A 21,133-nucleotide genomic window follows, 5' to 3' on the forward strand; every position below is an offset into this window, starting at 1 on the left:
AAACAAAGCTACAAACACCTCCTGTACCTCATCAGCCCATACTTAGAAACAATCTTGCCATCATTGAAGCAACGGTTAGAAAACTGGACATCCGAGGAGAGGAAGCATCAGATGGACAAAACAGATCTGATTCAAGAACAAACAAAGCTACAAATGTCTCCTCTACAAATCTCCACATTAATGAAGCTGTAGTTAGGAATCTGGAGAAAAATCATCAGTTGGACACAACAGATCTGATTCCATCACAAACCATGTTACTAATGTCTTCTCTACCTATTACTCATACTTCGATTCCTGGTCTGGGTGACTGTGCTGCGCTACACTAATAAGAGTCCTTGGGCAAGACTCCTAACACTACATTGGCCCACCTCTGTAATACGAGTAACCTTGTAAGTCGCTCTGGATAAGAGCGTCAGCTAAATACCATAAATGTAAATGTACTGTCCCTACTTGGGAAAAATCTCTGCACCATTGACGTGATGTTAGGAAATGGGACATCTAAGGAGAGATAACATCAGACGGACAAAACAGGGACACAACGAATCTGATTGAAGAACAAACAAAGCTACAAACGCCTCCTCTACCTCATCAGCCCATACTTAGAAACAATCTTGCCATCATAGTAAGCAACGGTTAGAAAACTGGACATCTGATTGGGGGGAAACATCAGAATTACAGACAGAGTTTTAGATCATGCAGATCCTCGGCGAGAACAGTGGCGCGCAATTAGTCACAGCCCTCTTTACATGAGATATGATGGCTCCATTATCATTCATTAATGAGAACACTCGAGTACATGGCCGCTCCCCCACACTCACACACTGGTTAGCTCTTTATTCTATTCTTCCCCCTCTGAGGGGGAGGCAGGAGGAGAAAATCTTCATTAGTGGCAGAGCCAGGAACATTGGCGGCTTAGAGCGAGAGAGAGAGAGAGAGGGAGAGAAGCAGATCGAGCGGGGCGAGTGAATGAGAGAGCACAAGAGAGAGGCAGAGGAATAAATTGAGGCTGATCTAGTGTGCTGCATTTTGAAGAGGCCAGATTTGCATATCTGTGCAGCAGAGCAGAGGGAGAAATGTGTCAGCGCTGACAGCTCGATGAGAATCTTAAAGCTCTAGTGCGGTCTCTCTCGCTCTCTCTATCTCTCTTTCTCTCAGGCATTTGCCCTGCTCCCAGGGCTAAAGGGTCACGAGCCGCTCCTTTGTGCAGGGCCCCTCTCACGGCAACGCTGCAGAGGCTTGTTTAACGGTCAGCTCAAGTGCAAAGCCGTTCTCTGGGGGGGTGGATGGCCGGTTGAAGCTTCCCTGCTGCAAGGGCAAATGGAGACATCTGTGAGTGCGCGTTTCGCGGGCGAGTGTGTATGTGTGTGTGTGCCCGAATGAGTAAGCAAGCGCAAAGCATCCACCAGCGTCATAGAGTGGGATAAGGAAAAGAGCCAGATAAGGGAGAGGGAGGGGAAAAAAACCCAATACACAAACACAGCATGCCTGCCAACACATACAGATGGAAATATGGACTGTACACAGTGTAACTGTTTATGAGTGCTGTGTATGCAGGCAGGAGACACACTCCTGCTGCACTCTCTGCCTGGGAGTGGACCCCAACACACTTAGCATTCAGCCTTCAGCAGTCAGCAGCAGGAGCACAAGCCTCCCTCCTCCTCAGCTCGGTCTCAGGAGAGAGCCTGTGATGTCTCTGCCCGCCGCTGGCTGTTAACTCGCGGATCTCGCTAAAACCTGCCGCCGTTTGATCTGCGAGCTGCTGCTGCTCTAGTCGGACACGGCGGAGGGAGTCACTGGAGATGCGCTCCGTCAGTGTTGTAGGCCAGCTCTAGACTAGCTCGCCTCCGTTACCATCCTGCGACATACACGCAGTGCATAACCACAGGTACACGATTTGCACAAACATCAGCAACGCGGGGTCTGACCGGCAGCCTTGTAGCGTGGGAAAACTGGAAAACAAGATTCTGGCGCCTTTAACCTTCTGTAAAACGAGCTGTAAAAATAAAAATATATTCAACCCTGTGAGAATCGACATGCGAGTTAATAGTCCAACATATCATGTGGACAAGGAGTTTTCAAACTCAACTTGTCTCAAGTTTCTCAAAGAGGCATTAGATTCATAGTGCATGGCACGGATACCTCGTATCCGTATTGTACCGTAAGTTTTTTGCAAACCATCAGTACCATCAAATCCAGAAGACCACCCAAAGCACTCCTCAGAGGCACAACATTTCTGGCTGCTTTAGGCAAATCATTGTTAGCATAGCCTATAGCTGCTAATTGTCAAACTACAATTTCATTATTACAATCAGTGGGTTATAAGACTATCAAGATTTTCATCATGTTAATTCTGGAGGTGAGGACAGTGTGTAAATCAAGCAGCCACTCCCATGTCAGTCATCCCCTGAGAATCAGTCATAACTTTTACAGTCGTCCTGTAGTAAAATTACAATACTCAACCTCCATGGAAAACTAATCTCTGAAGCATTTGAGCATCACAAGGCAGCCAACGCGCTCTGAGGAAAGCACCAGATCGCTAGGTCTGATCCATCAGCCAACAGACGCCTGTGTCAGCCAGCCAGCACAACAGTGGAAGTGATGAGGGGAGAAAGCACCATTTACCTCATGGCCAATTGTGCTTTCTCAGCTCTGGCTGCTGATGGCGAAGCAGCATGACCTGGGATTCGAATTTGCAATCCTCAGGCCATAGTGTCAGTGTCTTAGTCTGTGGCGGAAATGTAAGAGGAGCTGGCTAGCCGGTTTGATCCCCAGGGCTGGCAGAAATTGAAGATACTAGTGAAAAGTGCTTTCTCCTCCCTCAACATTCACGACTGAGGTGCCCACCACTCCGGGTGTCTCCCACGGATGGGTTAAATTCTTTATATTATATATATAAATATATTATACCTGTTTATTATCTAGACCGTACCTCTGGGCTCCTACCTATCTGAGCCGCTCGCTGTCATACACATCAAAAAAGCAGCTGAAGACAAACAACCGCGGCTCACATGCTTTTCCTCCTGCCGCTGCGCTGCCTGGTTCCTTTTCTGTGCAGAGCTTTCTGAGAAGCATTATATCGTACAGTAGAATAAGCCGAGCATTAATGCAAGAATTCTACGAACCAGCTTACCACTGAGCTCCAGAGTGCTTTAAGCGGCAGGGAAGAAGAAGAAGAAGAAGAAGGAAGCGGGGAAAACATCTACATTGTAGCATTTGACAAACACTGCTTTTCCTGTGATAAGAGGCTGGGGAGGATAGCAAGTAACAAGAAGCAGCCCTCAGTCTAGTACTCCCCCTGGGCTCAGGCAGTTTAGGGAAGGGCAGGAAGCAGTTAAGCACATGCTCGCACACACACACACACACACTCACACACTCCTTGGCATGCTGGAGGGAGAGTGACATTGATCCACCGGCTCCCGTCCATCCGTCTCCCTGACAGAGGTAACAGGATTGTTAATAAAAATGGAAATTGAGCCGTGACTCTCCACCTTCCCCACCCCACTGCCACCAATCCCCCTGCCAAACCTGCACACACACACACACAGTTTGTAACCATGAGCGAGACCAAGCGCAGCTGGCCAGGTCTGCCTGTACTCCAGCCACAGCTCCATGCCTTCTGATCCAGCATTCTCTCAAGCCAGCCTCACTCCCCCAATCTCTCCCTCTCTCTCTCTCTCTCTCTCATGCACACACACACACACACACTCTCACTCACAGAGCTAATAACCTGATAGAGAGCTGGAGGAGGCGGCGGGCCAATGATTAATGGCTGGCTGTTGTGACACGCGCCAAACATTAAGGTTAACAATAAAATCCCGCGTCCTTTGCTCAGAGTTTCAACAAGGAATCTGCAAATGCGTGCCCACACTACGCAGCCCCGGCCCGCCGACAGTCGCAGGGGTTACCGAAGGATAAGGCACTTAAAAGCCACATTAATGGAAAGCCTCGTGTGGCTGCAATCCAAGCTCAGATTACGAGCTCAAACGCACAAAAACTGTCATCAGAACTTTCATCTGATCACAGGCCACAGCAGGGGGGACTCTCCGAGCAAAGGCGGGAATAACAGATTCCGGAAGCAGCTCGTTCGCAAAAATGAAAAGCCTTTAAATCAGCTAGCCTCTCATCTTGGTCTCTAAAATACAAAAAAACACGCTCCTGCTTGGCCAGGGCTGTCCCAGAGCGACTGCCACCTCGCTTAAAAAAAAGCAAGAAAAAAGAGGGAAGAACAAGTGAGAACGGCAAAAGTAAGCAGTTCTGACTCCCGGAATCCATCATCTGTAAAAGCGGCCTGATGCTTAATCAATTATCCCACCCCGGCTCCAATTTCCAAGCTCAGAGCCACAATGGGAGCTACCTATCAGCCATCAGGATGAATTGATTTTTTCCCTTTTTTCCCTTTTTCTATGTTTTTTTTGTTGTTGCACGTAATGCCGCGAACGTTCAGGGCTGCTAGAGGGCTTTTATGGAAGGCCGTGTCATTACGGGGCATGTGTGTGAGATATTAGTTACGTCAGGAAAAATCGTGTCCTACAAATAGAGGGAAGTAATGGCTTTAAAAGCTTCTCTTCAAAAGCGATTCCGCATTAGTCGCTCGGTGCAGTGTTTTAGCCACGAAATTAGCTGGATCTGGATCGGTGCCCTTTTCACGAGTACATGTTTCCGAGAGGCTACTCGGAACAATCTCAATAAGCAGCGAAGACTGCTTTTACGCTGTACAGTGCACCGTAAGGTATTTGTCACTGTACAGTGTACACAGTACACAGTCCTCCGCATTTAACCCATCTGTGGTAGTGAACACACACACACACACTAGTGAACTAGGGGCAGTGAGTACACACACACACCCAGAGCAGTGGGCAGCCAACTCCAGCGCCCGGGGAGCAGAGAGGGTAAAGGGCCTTGCTCAAGGGCCCAACAGGGGCAGCTTGCCGAGCCCGGGAATCGAACCCACAACCCTGTTATCGATAACCCGGCGCTCTAACCTCTGAGCCACCACTGCCTCACAGCGCGCTACCACTGCCCTAACAGCGCGCTACAGGCTACAACAGCCGCTAGGACTGACTTAGTACAGACTCGTAGATATGCCACCGTTAGCTAGCTCATGCTACACAGGAGCAAAACGAGACCTCCCTTTCGAACGCTCTCCCCTTCCAGTGCACGCAAGGACAGAAAGAGCTTGGCTGTTGGCTAACAGGGCACAACAAAGACCCAGGGTACATGGTTTTAGCCTATGGAGTCACTCTGAATGTGGGCTCACGCTGAAAAAACTAGGTCAGCTTGGCTCCTCGAGGGCTCAGAGCACAGAGAGCGGAATTAAACACTGCTCTTGATAATTATCAAAATGAGTGCCAGGGTAGAAGGCTAAGCGATTCGGGATTGGGGGGGAGGTGGGGGGGACTGGAGGGGAGAAGATGGCCGATGACGAAGCGAGAGATAGAGATAGAGGGAGAGAGAGAGAGAGAGGCCCAGCTGAGGTTGAGGATAACACACTTTCCAGAAGCTCAGGTGTTCCACTGGAGTGTGGAGAAGAATAAACACAGTGACGTGAGGCAGAGAGAGAAGAGAGACTGAGAGAGAGAAAGCCGGGCAGACAAGGCGCTGCCTTGCTGAGGAGCTCTGGACGCCTGCCAATCTCACGCCACACAGCATTAACGCTCACAGAGTCCATCTGTAGAGCTGCAGAGCGCACAGCGCTCCTCAACGTGGCCACCACTTGTGTCAGAAACACTTAGCGGGGCACCCTGAAACTCACTACAGTTTCGGTCCGAAGGGGGTGTTGCCATGGAGATTGGGTCAGGTCCTTCTATTAATCCGCTCCACGCACCCGAAACCTGACCGTCAGCGCCTCCCTATTGAAAATCATAATGGGCAGTTTAGGTGGCAAGCCGTGGTTCCTCGAGTGGATTTTTTAAAGTCTCATGATCCTCACAGAACCTCTGCTTGCCCAAATTTCCAATTTTGGGAGTGCAAAGCGGAGAAATCCGGCATAAACACAAGCTCAGGGGGCCTCCCCGGCAGAGACGGGTCTAGTCCATACATGGGGAAAGAAGTGCCGGAGCCTGAGTGGGGTGTTTGTGAGCGCTTGGCCCATCCCCCACTCCTCTCCGCATGGCACAAAGACAGCAGAGCCGCCCGCTCTGCAGGGAGCTAGCAGATCAGACTGGAGATTATCCCGTTGAGAGGTCTGACCCTCGGCTGAGGTGGCTACGCACCACACTCGGAGTGTAAATAGTAAATACACCTCGTCGGAAAAAAAAAAGAAGAAGCACAACAGCCAGCGTAGAAAGAGCTCTGGAGTGTGAGCGAGAGCGAGCGAGCGAGCGAGAGAGAGAGAGAGAGAGAGAGAGAGAGAGAGAGAGAGAGAGAGAGAGAGAGAGAGAAAACACGCTAAGCACACAGCTAGGGCTAATTATTCCACAGGCTTATACAGAGCAACCCCACACAATGAGGCATTCAGGAGATTTGTATGGCTTTTCCAGGGTTTTTGTCCTGACATTCTCTAGGGCAAAGATACTGGGCTAAACATTACACACAAAGATAAGGATCAGACAATTACCACATGGTAATGTACATATATCGGTTACCGCACTGAAACACATACATTTCTTCGCAGAGCATTTCGGGAACTGGATTAATCTTTCGGTAACTTCAAATCTGACAGTGGTTCCTACATGGTGTCCAAATTTCATGAGAAATGGACCAATACCAATGACAATGACCAAACGCAATAAAATCATTTAACGCTGACTTCCACTGAAAGTTAAGAATCTTTCTTCAATAGACCGATCAGACGTAACACCAGCACCACTGACAGGTAAAGTGAGCATATTTTTGAGTATCTTCATCTACCAGTATCTGGCATCTATCAAGGGTTGGATCTATTAGGCAGGATCAATGCCCCGGATAGTGATGGCTAGACGACTGGGTTAGAACACCTCCAAAACATCAGGAGGGTCTCAAGCTTGAGCTGTTCCCAGTATGCGTTGGTCAGTACCAATCAAAGGTGGTTCAAGAATGGAACCATCTGTGAACTGGCAAAAAGGTCACTGATGCCATCATGGAGGCCCCACCAGGACTGCTGTAACGTCTTGGTGCCAGACACCAGAGGACTGCTCAACTGCTCAGATCTGTTGTGGCGGCACAAAGGGGACCTACTCAATATTAGTAGTAGTACTAATGTTATGGCTAATCTGTCTATTTTGAAAATATTAATATAGGAAAAAAAAACTAAGCAATCAATTTCTCTTGGTTTGAGAATTTCCAGGATTTTATTACAGAAGACTTGCTATATGCACACAGTCTTTTACAGTAGGTATGCACTTATGTGGGAACGGTGACCTGGTGGTGGTATCTGATATTTTCAATGTATATCTGCCGATCCTAATGTGTACACATTGGCAAAACATGAGAATTAGCAGCAAAGAAAACCTTCAATAACAATGAAGTGGACACATTCAACTGGCACAGATGTCTCTGGATGGGTGGGATGGCCATCCCTTCCTCCACATCACTCAGTGTATATGGCCAACATGGCCCTGGACCAAACTCAAATCCCCCAAACATAAATTATGGCCAAATCTAACTACCACTCTAACTAACTAATACTCTTTAAACAATTCTCTGCTGATTCTGATATAGTCTCACATCCCAAAGCTTCTACAGCCCTCCACCACGACTTTGAGGAAATTGAGGAAAATGTGAAGTTTGAAGTTTCTGTACATGCAGGATAGAGTACACCTTGCTCCTATACAGGAGAAAATTTAGGTACATTAGGGCCTGTTTACACCTGCCATTAACATGCATTTTGTACGCGGAGGGTATCTGGATCTACTTTGATCAGATTCTGCTTATACTCGTCATTATACCCTAATGTGACCAGAGGAGATCAGATTTTACTTTCCCGTAAATGGTCCTGCTTTATTAGTCTGAACCGTTTAGGTGAACTGTGGGACCATGTGGGTTCTTCTACAACGAGGTGAAACAATAGATGGTTCTCACATTCCTGTAACGGATGGATCAGAACATTCGACTGACTATTTAAACCGCAAAGGAAACAAACTCTGTAACAGTGCTCTCATCTACCGGTAAATAAGCTCAAGCACACACGTGTACATACGAACACAAACTAACGAGAGAGAGAGAGAGAGAGAGAGAGAGAGAGTGAGCTAAGGGAGATAGACTTCTGCCTAAGGGAATCCGATCACAGAGCGTCTTGAGGATGACACCTGGCTTTTCAAGCGGACATGTGAAATCTGAATGTGATCCGATCACCAAAAGCACATGTTAATGCCAGGTGCACACAGGCTCCTACACTGTTCCTGACCAGTGTTTCCCATCTAGCCCAACCTTACATGTGCCTCCATTAAAACGGCAAAACTGCATAAAGTTTACACCATCATAATGCCTTGAAATCAGGCAATCAGCTTGCAGGTGAACAGCGGATGCTCAGCAGTGGGAAAAGTAACAGCCACCCCCCCTCCACCCACTCCCTCCCCACCCACTCCAGCAACAAGCAGGAACGCATTTCCAAATATAAACCACACATCTCTCTAATTACCGCAGTCGCAATCTGAGGGCTGCGTCTTTGGTTCCAAATGCTGTTCGACTGCTTAACTAGGATATAAGTTCAGCCTCTGCAGCCACGTTTGAGTTGCGGGGCTGAAGTGGAGCTCGCTTTGATGGTGAGAGCATAATTAGAGAAAGGCATCGGCTGCCACGCCAGGCCTGATTGCTGCAGACTTCAGGGGAAATTCCTGCCATATCTGAAGCCTCGCACAAAGCAACACATCCCTTTAACAGCCCAGGCTTTTGGCCGCCAGCCAAACAAGCAAGGCGAGAGAGAGAGAGCGAGAGATAGAGAAAGAGAGAGAGAGACACAGAGAGAGAGAGAGAGAGAGAGAGAGAGAGCGTGAGAGAGGGGGAGATGGTACGGAAATCAGGACAGGGCCTCAGCTAACCTCCACCCCCCCCCCGCCTCTCCATCAACAGCCTCGCTGGTCCCCCAACTGTTGTGCTGCGGTTTTCCAGAGCGCCTCCCTCGACCGCCGACTTTCAGCAAAGAAACAGCGCCGACAGTCATGTCTAACAAATGATGTCAGGAGAGATTACAATATAATAAACAGAGAGGCAAGCAGATTGCAGCCTACTCGTCTGACTCTCCAGTGAAAGAGTGCTCCCCGAGGAGATGTTCTGCCATCCAGGCAACGGAGAGCACTGCGAGCACAAGTGTCCGCCGCGCAGAGATAAGTATGTGGCAGCTGAGTGCACATTACCCGCTGGTAATGGACAGAAAATTGCCGTGTAATAAAAGACTGTGGAGAAGTTAAGCGGCCAAAGCCCACCTTATCAAGGGGCGGGAGGGATCGGGCAGTGCCTGAACCTGGGAATCTTGGTAGGGGGGGGGGCACGGCGACCACCCTTCGTTCATGCCAACGAGTGAGGAGCAATGAGAAATCGATCGGCCTGTGCGGACATCACTCGTCTCGTTAATCAGGCCTGGCTGAATAGCATTATCATCTCATACATGAAACCTGGAAAGGAAACCGAAGCCTCCTCAGTGAAGTGCATCTGGGTGCAGCTGTGGGTTTTGCCCAGTGCAGTGCCTGAGACTTTCTCAGGGCTCATGAGCCGACCTACGAAAGGAGGTCACATCAAACCGAAACTGTAAAGCAAAACGTTCGTCTCCAGGGGAGAAGAAAGGGACTGTTGAAGGTTACAACATCGCCCAGAGCGCGGGCGCGATCCAAGGCGTGATGCGCAGAAATCAGTGCAATCTGCACATGTCCCAGCATCCTGCCGCAGTTAGCGTACATTATATAGACTTGCTGTTTCTGGCAGGTTACGAGCCTGGCAGCTGCTAAACGATGCACAGACACAGTTGCATAAAAAAGCCACTCATTGCATGCAGAGCCCGCTCGCAGCGGGAGCGAGCCTGCTCTGGCTGCATATGGTGGGGAATGTGTTAATGCAATATTCATGGCGTGCATGGAGAGAGCCGGGCACAACACAACACAGCTTTGAGGACTCTCTAAAGGCCCTTTCACACCCGCCAGAACAGGAAAAGTAGCGTGAAGCGAAAAAAAAAAGGAAAAAAGGACCGCGTGAGGCTCCGCTCTCTGCCATTCACTTCGGCGATTCATCCCACCGATTTCACACAATGCCTCAGTTCACACGCACACCAGGCAGCTTTGCTACAGATGTGACCTCTGCTTCACACATTCAGTCAATCAATGAGAGATCATTTGTTATTGAATTCCTTGTAAGGAAATGCCAGGACAATGCCCCTACAAAAATGAAATACATTAAAATAAATAATACAAAAAAATAATATATATATATATATATATATATATATATATATATATATATATATATATATATATATAAAATAACAATAATTATATATATGATATATATTCTTTTTCTGCTTTGGTGGTGGAGGTACAAACTTGGTATAAGACAAAGCATCAGAGCATCGACCCACTTCAAGTGTAAAACAGTCATAAAAAAAAATAATAATTAAAAAGTCATGTAAAATGCTTCCAATTCCTCAGGCAATGTCAGTTATCAGTCATGTATAGATATATAGCATCAAAAATAATAAAATTAAAGCAGTAGGGGGCTCAGTGGTCTATTGCGCTGGCACAATGGCCCGGGGGGCGCAAGATCAAATCCCGAGCCATGCCACTTTGCCATCAGTGGCTGGAGTCTGAAGGAGCACAATTGGACACAAGCTCTCTGCATGAGTAGATGACGCTCTCTACCCTCACCAGCAATGTTGGCTTGCATAGGTGCCCGAGCTAGGGAGCATGTCGGCTACTCTGTGATGCTGCTAGTTTTTAGGTAAACAAAATACTGGTTCCGGTTCCGGTCCGCAGCGCATTAACACGCAGCGGCTACTCTTGGTCAGAGAAATGGTGCTTTCTGTATGCACTGTGTCTATGTTGCACCATGGTCCTGGAGGAACGTTGTTTCGTTTCACTGTGTACTCTGTATGTAGTTAAAATGACAATAAAACCCACTTGACTTGACTTGGTACTCGATTTCAAATAAAGGGTTGCTAAAGGGTCTCTATCCAGTTCAGTGAATCAAGATTCTGGGGGTTTCCAGGTATTTTAATGGATCTGGTATTGGCTATTTTAATCTTAATCCAGTTCTGAGTCTTTGTTTCAACCATGGTGTTCAGAGCACCATCTGGTATCATCCAGGTGCCATTAATGGACATTATTGCCCAGTCGGCAGCAGTGTGGACGTTCTCAGAAGGCAAATAAAGGAATTGAGAGTCTGCAGTGTGGAGCTTTTTTACAGTGGAACATGAAAACAGACCAGAATATCTGAACTTTTATAAAACTATCACTGAAACGCTCCGTTTTACCAGCGGGAGAACCGCACGCCTTTTTGTGTTTTAAAACCAGCACTGAAGAGTGCATTCAGAACTGAGTGGAGGCTAACGCTAATGCTAATCCACACACTATAGAAACCCAAATCACACAGCACATTCACACCAGTAGACCAACAACCACAGATATCAGTCCAGAGTGTGTACCACTACACACACACACATACAGGAAGTGATTAGACTGCAGTGTTGTAAAGGAGCTGGGGGCTGATTGGTCAGGGAGGAGAGTCAGACTGGATTATTAAGATATTAAACACTATTAAACAGTGATTTTAAGAAAAGTCTCGACTAAACTAAATCAATCAGTCCAGGATGTCTGATTATAGAAACTGCTACTGAAAATAAAGGGATTTTGCTGAACAGATTAATCAGCAGCTCATCTTCTCTAAACTGTGTGGCTGGATTATTTATACAAACACAAAGATCAGATCGGATCGGAAAAGGCTGCTACTCAGCATTAAGAGACTCGGACTGGACAAAATGCACTTGGGCTCAAGAGGAGCTTAGGTCAGGGATGCTGTGGCTCTGTGTTAAAGCCACTTGCTTCTATTTATGTATGCAGTATATTCTTACAAACACTGTCTCTCCTTTCAACAGACTCACACAGCAAACACGTCTTCGGCACAGGAGGCGATCGGCTGGACGTGCCGCGGTCAACATCACACACGCCCCAAAGTCTATGCGTGCCGCAGTCACTCGTAGCTCGATCGTGCAAAAGCTCAGTGTAAACAGGCTTTAACCGAAACCAGAGCCCAACAGCCAGGCTCCATGTGTACTCCCTCTCTTTTCCCACCGCATAATCACCCCCACCCTCCGCCGCTCTCTCTCTCTCTCTCTCTCTCTCTCTCACTCAAGCATTAATTTTTAATCAGAGCTTAAGTGGCCATCTTGGCAGAGTCTGAGGGGCACCGAGTCAAGGGCTCTTGCTTCCAGTAACAAAGTAGGAAACATTTTTTGAAGAGCAATGAGCCTAAGAACAAATATAGACACTGTAGAGGGAAGAAGAAAAAAAAGAAAAAGAAAAGGAAAGCAGAAGACGTCTCTATCCGTGCTATCGTGCCACTACTTCTTAATTGGAATTCAAACACTTTCATCTACACTTTTCATTCCGTCGCGTCTATGGAAATCAGGATCAAATTAGCATGAAGGAGTGGCGCCTTTTGTCTGTGTATCATTATTCGCCTGAGTCACAACAGGAGAATCAAGCCACAGATAGTGAAAGGAATAAACACGGAGGCAGCTGGCACCCAACACGTCCAGACTGGTATAGAAAACACACACACACACACACACACATATTATACATTATGTATATATATATATATATAAGCAAGTAGAGCGCAGCTCTGGCATATCCTCATTACCGGTAATGAATGGAAGCCCACGTCAAGTCACGCTGAAGCTCCGCCGTCAGGAATGGAGAGATGTCGCCACTCAAGGTCTCTCGGCTTTATTTATTTACATACTCTGGTGGTCTGACCCACGCTTGTAATGAGGAGCTAAGTCAAGGTCTGCTTCAATTCACAGCAAAATGTCAACCGCGCTCTTGGATCACTGCTCGACCACACAGGACCTCCACGGCTTTATTTGCTTCGTGTTCCCCAGCCCTGTAAAAATTCTTGCCTTTCTCGCTCCTGACATCTCCACAGTCTACACAAAACCTTTCACTCTGTTTACACTGCGCCTGCCATCTTCGCATGTAGGGATTTCATCACCGAGCTTGTGAAACTGCTGGATGGTATCTTCATCAGGCACCGTAGATGCTCCATTTGACAGAAGTATTGGACTACTGGCTCTGGAAAAGTGCTTAGCAATGAAAGTCTTATTGGATTGCTGTTTCAAGGACAACGCTCGCAGTGGACCCCCTTTTTGTGCTAGGCAAGACGGTCTGGAAAAGAGTTCGAGTCCAACTCCAGTCCAACTGTTCAGACTCAGATTAATCATGTAAATTGATCAAGAAGATGAAAGACCTATAATTAATTGGGAAAATCAATCAATCAATCAATCTCTACGTTTGTCCCGCAAAGCCACGCGGTCATCTCCTCCACTAGCCACACCTGCTCCTCGCTAGGTCATGATCTCTTCATGATCCAGGATGGTGTTCATTTCCTTAGCATGTGGGAGGGAGTCAGATTGTGTGTGGCACTGGTGTACAAAAGGACGAGAGACCCTCTTCATGCCTCTCTTCTACGCTAGAGGTCCGGCCTGCTCCCCGCTGCCCATTAGCTGTGTGACACATCTGTAATAAACACAGTCTGTCACCTCTGAAGCCTGCTGCACATTTCCTGGGTAATATATAAGCCCACCCGCCACCCAACCCCCCCACCGCTTTGCCTCCCTGCCTCACTCCCTCCCTCCTCTGCCACTAGGCTCAATAGAGCTGAAACCTGATTTCTGTCGAGCAGCCCAGCAGCTGCTGGAGCAAAAAATTCCCCTGCACCCAGATAGCCCTGGAAAATACATGAATATAAAAAAGGAATCCATGAATAAATCAAAAGCACTCTCCCCCCCACTCCACACTCCCTACGGATGAGTTTGGGGGGAAAAAAAGGTACGAGGAGGAAGAAACAAGGCCGTTGCAGGAGGGGAAAAATGGAAAGGCAGAAGTGGTCAACAAGCTTCGATCTGCTCCTGTCCTCGGGCTCTGGCAACCCTCAGCAGTGAGGTAACCGCCAGGTGATTGTGTAGACAGCGGGTACAAATTCGAACATGGCTCCTTGCAGACACACTGAAACAATTCCACGTGTCCTCCCACTTGAAGCACGCATGCATTTTTCATACTCACTACTTTTTCCCTCCAAAAAGTTGCCGCTCTGGTGGCGGCAGGCGGTGCTACAAGTGGAAGCATACACCTGTTAAAAGGACAGGAATCCTGCGGATACAGGCCTGCAGCTTTAGGTACGCTTCACCTCAACCATGAGGAAAAATGTGATCTCGGTCTCGGGTTTGGAGCGTGGCACGATGGTTGGTGTCAGATGGGCTGGTTTGAGCATTTCTCAGAACTGTTGCTAGATCTCCTGGGATTGATTTTCAGCACAGCAGTCTCTGGAGAACTCTATTTCTATTTCTATTTCTTAATGTATTACATTTTGTGTCCAGTTTTAGAGAAATCACCTGGTTCATAACCCATTGCCTCTGCTAAAGCCAGACTCCACGCTTCGCACAGGAGCCATCTCTCAATTTACGGCACAAGAAGCATCATTTGTGATTAAATCAAGCGCCAGAACAGAACTAAACATGCTAGGTACGAGAGAGTGAAAGAGGGGGAGGCGAATCACTCTACTTGTCCAAGACCACCACCAAAGACATCTTCCAGAAGCAGTGTGACGTCATTGATCGGGCATAGTGGAAATGTCATAGTGTCATAGTTTTCATAGCTTTTTTTTACCCAGATATTAACTTCTTACTCAAAGAACTTTGACAGCTCTGGCCCCCCTTGGAAAATGCTGGCAAATGCTGGGTAGTGGGCGCCAGGTCATTTGAGTTTGAGACCCCTGATACCGAACACTGTGATGATGGCAGTAATGCCTTTGGGAAGCAGCAAAGAAAATCTGCACGAGACAAATCAGACCGATTTGACAAAAACGAACAGACCACCACACTGTGTCAAGTCAGCCTTGTAATGCTAATGTAGCAGCTGTGCTCCAGCCGCCAGGGGACGGGCAGCATCTTGTAAATGCATACGCAAGCTCGCAGGCCACGCTTGTTTGGACATCGGAGCGATATTGATTGGAATGAGAGAGGAAGGGAGAAAGACAACCTTTAGCCTTTGGAGGGTTAGCGTGCCACAGAATCGCTGACTTGAACTTGCAATATTCACACATGGCTGAAGCCACTTGTCAGGGACGTCTGCGATAGCGGCGAACGGCCGGGGTGACCTTCAGCTTCGCAGATGAGATGACAGAATAAAAGAGATACGAGAGCCTCATAAGCAAAAGCCACGGCGCCCACGCTGCCTTTAATAGGCTCTTATTAGCCTGCTGAATGGGAATTTCATTACAGTAGGACGACAGAGCTCCGGTCTTTCACACTTCTAAATGTCAACGGTTCAACCAGAGGAGAGCGAGTGCCTAATGGATTTCCACTGTGGACTTGCTGAAGGGATTTTGATGTACAACACTTTCAATAATATTCCTGCCCTCGCTCGAAATCCATGAGCAGCACGCTTTGATTGCCAAGCCACACTTCCTGCCCTCTGCACTCTTCGGGGGTAAGGAAGGACACTCCCACTTCTTATGAGCTGAAGAATCAGGCCCAAGTTAGGCTGGCAGCCAGGATAACATCTTGACCCTGATGTTGGCTAAACGGAGGAGGAGGCAGCGAGCGGACAAAGGGCAGGACACCTCCGTGGTTCGTGCCTGCTCGGAACTGACCTGCCAGGTTATCGTAGCACATCTTCTCCCCCCCACACACATCCTGGCCGAGGTTCAGGGAGGTCACCTCTCTGGAGAACACAGAGAGCTTAGGAGAGAATGAGAATGAATGAGGAGAAGCAGGCTTGGACACAAGGTCAAAATGGATATAGAAATCCCCATTAGGATATGAAAAGCTGGTGGAAAATGGAGAGCGCTTCCCGTGTCAGAGGGGATGATTGCTTTGAGGCTGCCTTTTGAGGGCTCGGCTTTGTGCTTCACTCGTGTGAAATGAAAACAGAGTGCCGCCAGCACTCTGGAAACACCGGGCTTTGGTGTACAGCACGGCTGCAGACCTCCAATAAGCACGGCTTGACTGTAATGCACTACGTTCTGCTTACTTCTCATATTAGACATGTTGTCTAATGTTAGAACCAAAGTAAATGGACAGTTTTATAGAGTCTTTAGGCTTTAGGCTACTGCAGATGGCGTTGAATGAGGATGGTCAGGCTATGGTCAGTGTGACGGGATTCTTAGATTGAGAAGAGCTGGCACAGTGCAGTGAATGTATTGTTGGATGTATGGAAACTGGGTCGCAAAGCAGATGTTAATGAATGGCAAAAGGACTGCTTGCATTTGGGCATTCCAAAGACCACAGTGTGAAGGAAGTAGCTGAATACGCAGGTGCTTAAAGCATATGGTCATACAGGTTTACCAGCAGTGGCAAAATGTTGATGCTCTGCAGCTTCCTGGGGTGTACTCTTTCAGAAATTGGTGGTGAAGGACCTGCATTGACATCTAGAAGCAATTCTTGCCAGGAACATATTTTTCGCCAGGGTTGTGGTCAAGATTTTAGGAAGACCATTCCTAAAGCTTAATGTTAGCCTACCTTATCCATTCCACAAGCCCCACTGATGTGCATTTGGGGTCATTGTCCTGTTACAACACCCAACTGTGTTCAGGTTTGAACAGTCTAGCTGATGGTTTGAGGTTATGCTGAAGAATTCTCAGTATCTCCTGATACATCTGGTAACATGCTATCTGTAGCCATCCCACAATTACCATGAGCTCAATAGGTCTACCAAAGCAACACAGATCTTAAACTAGAGAACGGAACTGGAGAAAGAAAGTGCAAGTAAACACCAGAAGGGAAAGTCCATTCAGTGTTGATAAACTTCTGGCTGAAGTTTGGTGTCTTCAGTATCTGGTCTTGGGGGAAATATACATATGTTGGCAGACACAAGCTCATTCATATTAGAACAATACACCACAGTGTGTTTTAAATCATTTAGCTGACACTTTTACCCAAATTCAATTACAGATGTCACTTGCAAAGGCCAGTCACCCTGCACTGGTTCTGGATTAAGTACACTGCTGAAGGGCACGATGGCTGTAATACTTTGGGTGATAGCCAAGTTCTCTCAACACTGGGCTATCACCACTTCCATCTGAGTGGCCAACAGTGCAGTTCAGCAACAGAACATCGCTGTCACACAAATTATTTTTTATTTTTTTATTTATTATTTTTTTTATGTAATTTTGGAATTTGACAGCAGTTATTTACATTGTAGAGACATTTCGTGGTGAATGGACCAATAGGAATCCAAAATTACTTGCATTAACTATTTGTCTGAATGGGCCTTTATAAATGAGTAGGTAGATAGGGGGTAGGTTTTCATCAGGTGTGATGAAAGGCTTACGTACAGCTGTATATGGAAGTTAACATGCACTCACCATGGACAAGAATTTCATGGCAATATTTTTAATGTTTTTTGCTTTTTTTTCTTCAAACTTGAAAATTTGGACATTTACAAACCACCAACTTAATGAACCAAGTTGATGTTTCAGGAAACCAAATTATTGTTTCTGTGGTAACCCCTTCTGCCCCAGAAATAGAACAATTTTAAGAAACCTTGTGTCTTATGAACACTGGTCTTTGGTGAAGTATCACTTGTAAGTACATATAAACAATCTTTCCCAATATTAGGCAAAGGCTTAAAAAACTGCTTCAGCGCTACAGTATAAGATTTAAGAGGCTAAATCTAGCAGGTTGGATAACAAAACTGTAGTCACAGCTACAGAGAAGTAAATTAACTGCTAAAAAAATAAATTAATTAAAAAAAAAAAAAAAAAAAAAAAAAAAAACCCTGACAGCTTTTGACTTACCTGAAGATTTTAACAGGATACGTTCTGTAAAGCACCTAAATCTCCAGACTACAGACAGGTGCGAACGGGGCGTGAACGAGAACTGTCCTGCTTTATCTGCTACAACTGTTTAAGTGCAGCGAAGACTGTGAACCAGTGTACTACCATAAGTACATGAGCTGAATGAAGCAAACATGATGAATTCCAATGAACTGGTCTGCTTGATTGTATCCTATGGTTCTTGTAAGTATTGTATCTGGGCATAACTAAAGTTGGCCAGAGATCACCTAGACAAAGACCAGAACGTCTGGCTCCTTTCTGGTGTTAGATTCTGTTCTTTCACATCAACTGTGGATCTCATGATAACATTTTAGGACTGTTAGAGGCTTCTTAACGCATTTTGCGATTGGGCTGAACATACTAGGATGGCGTGATCTGGCCATGCTGGCTGTTGTTTTAAATGTTCTCCACTTGTCAGTCATTTTGGGGAAAGTAGAATGGCTAATTTCTAAGTGTTCTGAGATCTGCATCTGCATCTACAACCTTCTTTCAGATCTCATAATGGTGATTCCACTCACCATTAACCAAACTAAATGACAGTCTCCTCCAAAATCCCCTATATCCTCTAAATCCTCTGGAGATCTTCATGGGGTGTTCTAAGATTTTTTGCATATACACACCTATATAGCTAGATCAGCTATAACATTAGCACCGGTGATGGGTGATTGATTATCTTCATATACAGTGTCATCTGTCAAAGGTGAGGAAGTGAACAGTCAGTTCTTGAAGGTGATGAAGGTGTTAAAAGCAGGAAAAAAAGGCAAGCGTAAGAATCTGAGACACTTTGACAAGAAGCAAATTGTAATGGCTAGACGACTGGGTCAGAACATCTCCAAAACATCCAAGACCGGTCATGGTTTTTCTGATATGCAGTGGTCTGTACCTACCAAAAGTGCTCCAAGGAAGGACAACCGGTGGACCGGCGACAAAGACATGGGTACCTAAAGCTGGCTGAGTGATGCTCATGGAGGCCATGCTTTACAACATAAGCACAAGACACACACGACTGCTACTGTCTTGGTGCCAGGCACCACAGGATGCATTTAGAGTCCATGCCTCGAACTGTCAGATCTGTTGTGGCAGATGTACTCAATATTAGACATGTGGTGCTAATGTTATGGCTGATCTGTGTATATACATACACTCCAATACCATTTAAATGGTATTGGACACATACCACTGAATGTAAATATATGGGGAACTGAGTCGACACCACACTTGTGCTTTACCCGAGCTGGAAGTTAAAGCACAAGTGTGTAATGCAAAGGTACGATTTATACAATATGTGAACGTTATTGTGATGTTCCAGTAATAGCTCACACTGTGCACCCTCCAACACAGCAATTTGCAATTTGTGAGCTGTCGGTATGTTCATGTGAATTTCACTCTCAGTCCTCCTCAGTGTTTGTTGTGGTTACAATACATCCCGAGAACACTGCAGCTAAACCTTCCCTGATCCCCTGGGCAGTCCCTCGGCAGTATCTTACATTAACAGATGGGGCTCACAAAGCTCTCAAAGCTCTGTGTGTGTGCGTATGTGTGTGTGTGTGTGTGTGTGTGTGTGTGTGCATATTTAGGTGCATCTGAGCAGAGGAAAGGAAAAATTGCTTCTAGGACATGGGCAGGCAAATCCGAACGACTACTAGAGTCATCAAATGAAAAGACATGGGCAGGACTTACAGATCTTGTGTTTTCCTTTCATGGGGAATTTCACCAGCAGCTCCTGGGGGTTGGTGCAAATGAAGACAAATGGAGAGGCGGACTCCTCGCTGATCTGGGGATACTGCAGAGACAAGGAGAAAGGGGGGGAAACAATGAGCTGCTTCGGCATTGGAAAAGCTTTTTCGGCATCGTAATTGATAGAAAGGACACGGGAGAGTCGGAATTGACTGACGCTTTCATGAAAAAGGTGACATCTATCTAATCTGTCGGGGGAACAGCACGGGTCATCTTATTTCCTCTCCGCCATCAGAGAGGGCCATGATTGCATCTCGGCAGCTAGGGAGCACAGGGTTTGCACAACACCTTTATATACCAAAGAAAACCCTGAAAAATGAAAAACGCTGTTCTTCTAAAGGGCTCGGAAAAGGTTGACACTTTCAAGCTTTTAAAAGCTCAGCCACCGCTAGATATACCTCAGCCAGCCCTCCATAGCTCACTGACGCACTGTGTTCAGAACATGAGGGCACAGGGTTTGCAAAATTTCCACAACCCAATTCAGGGAATCAGGACCCTACTCTGCCAAGGGAAAAACAGTGTAGTTATCCACTATGCTACACCAACCCTAAAGCTCTTATTAAAGAGCTATTTAAAATTAGGGTAGCTGAAGGGTTGTCTTGTAAACTTAATGGTCCAACAACCATGACAACTCAACCAATTGAATGCTTTGCCTTGTTAAATGGTTCTTCATATATAATGAAAACCTCTTGAATGTGTAGAACCTTTTTCATTACGCCACATCAGACACTCAGGCTATTTGCACAGAAAGAACAGCTGTGGGATCATCATTTTCTCAGAAGGTTAAGCATTTGTTATTTTTTTTATTAAGTTATGTAACCATATTTAAAGGTGTTTGTGATATTTGAGGTATATCACAACAACACTGGATTAATATTTTGTTGTATTAGTGTAGTTTGAACAGTTTAATGCTACAGGTAAACATGTTACGAGTAAAGCACTTTTGTATGTTTTGCAGGTTGGTGCGTCATCTAAAGAACTCCACTACTGATAACCCTTTTACAGTCACTCTAAAAAAATACATTTGCAAAAAAAATTCATTGGTAAAACTGTTACTGAATCCTGATTAAACAATTTTCTTTCTCATTTAGGAAGCAGATACACAATTCAACCAGCTGGTTGACTTGCCCAGTTATGGTTCTACAGAGCACTCGGTGTAATATAACAGATAGGATATAATCAAGTTTACTGTGCTACATAAAACTTGGACAAATTCATCCATCCCTTCAATTACAGCCCCATACACATGTTATAGTGGTTTTAGTAAAATGGAATGTGTACAGGATTTTGCAGAGTTTTATTACAGCAATTTGATCACCAAAAGGTCTAGATTGCAGTTCCGAGGCCTGTTAAAGGATTAGGAGGGAGTCCTACACACAATACAAATTGGGCTAAGCCATATATTGACTGGTTCTACATCACCTGATCACATGCTGTTGAA

General features: G+C 46.2%; 1 protein-coding gene across 2 annotated transcripts in view; it reads right to left on the minus strand.

Annotated features, from left to right (window-relative positions):
• Positions 1 to 21,133, minus strand: part of trip4 (thyroid hormone receptor interactor 4) — a 63,444-nt gene that overhangs the window by 7,828 nt on the left and 34,483 nt on the right. For both annotated transcript variants that reach the window (XM_072660964.1, XM_072660963.1), the window contains exon 12: positions 19,636 to 19,738. In XM_072660964.1, coding sequence (XP_072517065.1) covers positions 19,636 to 19,738 — 103 coding nt within the window. The remainder of the gene's footprint in view (positions 1 to 19,635; positions 19,739 to 21,133) is intronic.

The sequence above is a fragment of the Salminus brasiliensis genome, chromosome 17 (genome assembly GCF_030463535.1).
Source record: "Salminus brasiliensis chromosome 17, fSalBra1.hap2, whole genome shotgun sequence".
NCBI lineage: Eukaryota > Metazoa > Chordata > Actinopteri > Characiformes > Bryconidae > Salminus > Salminus brasiliensis.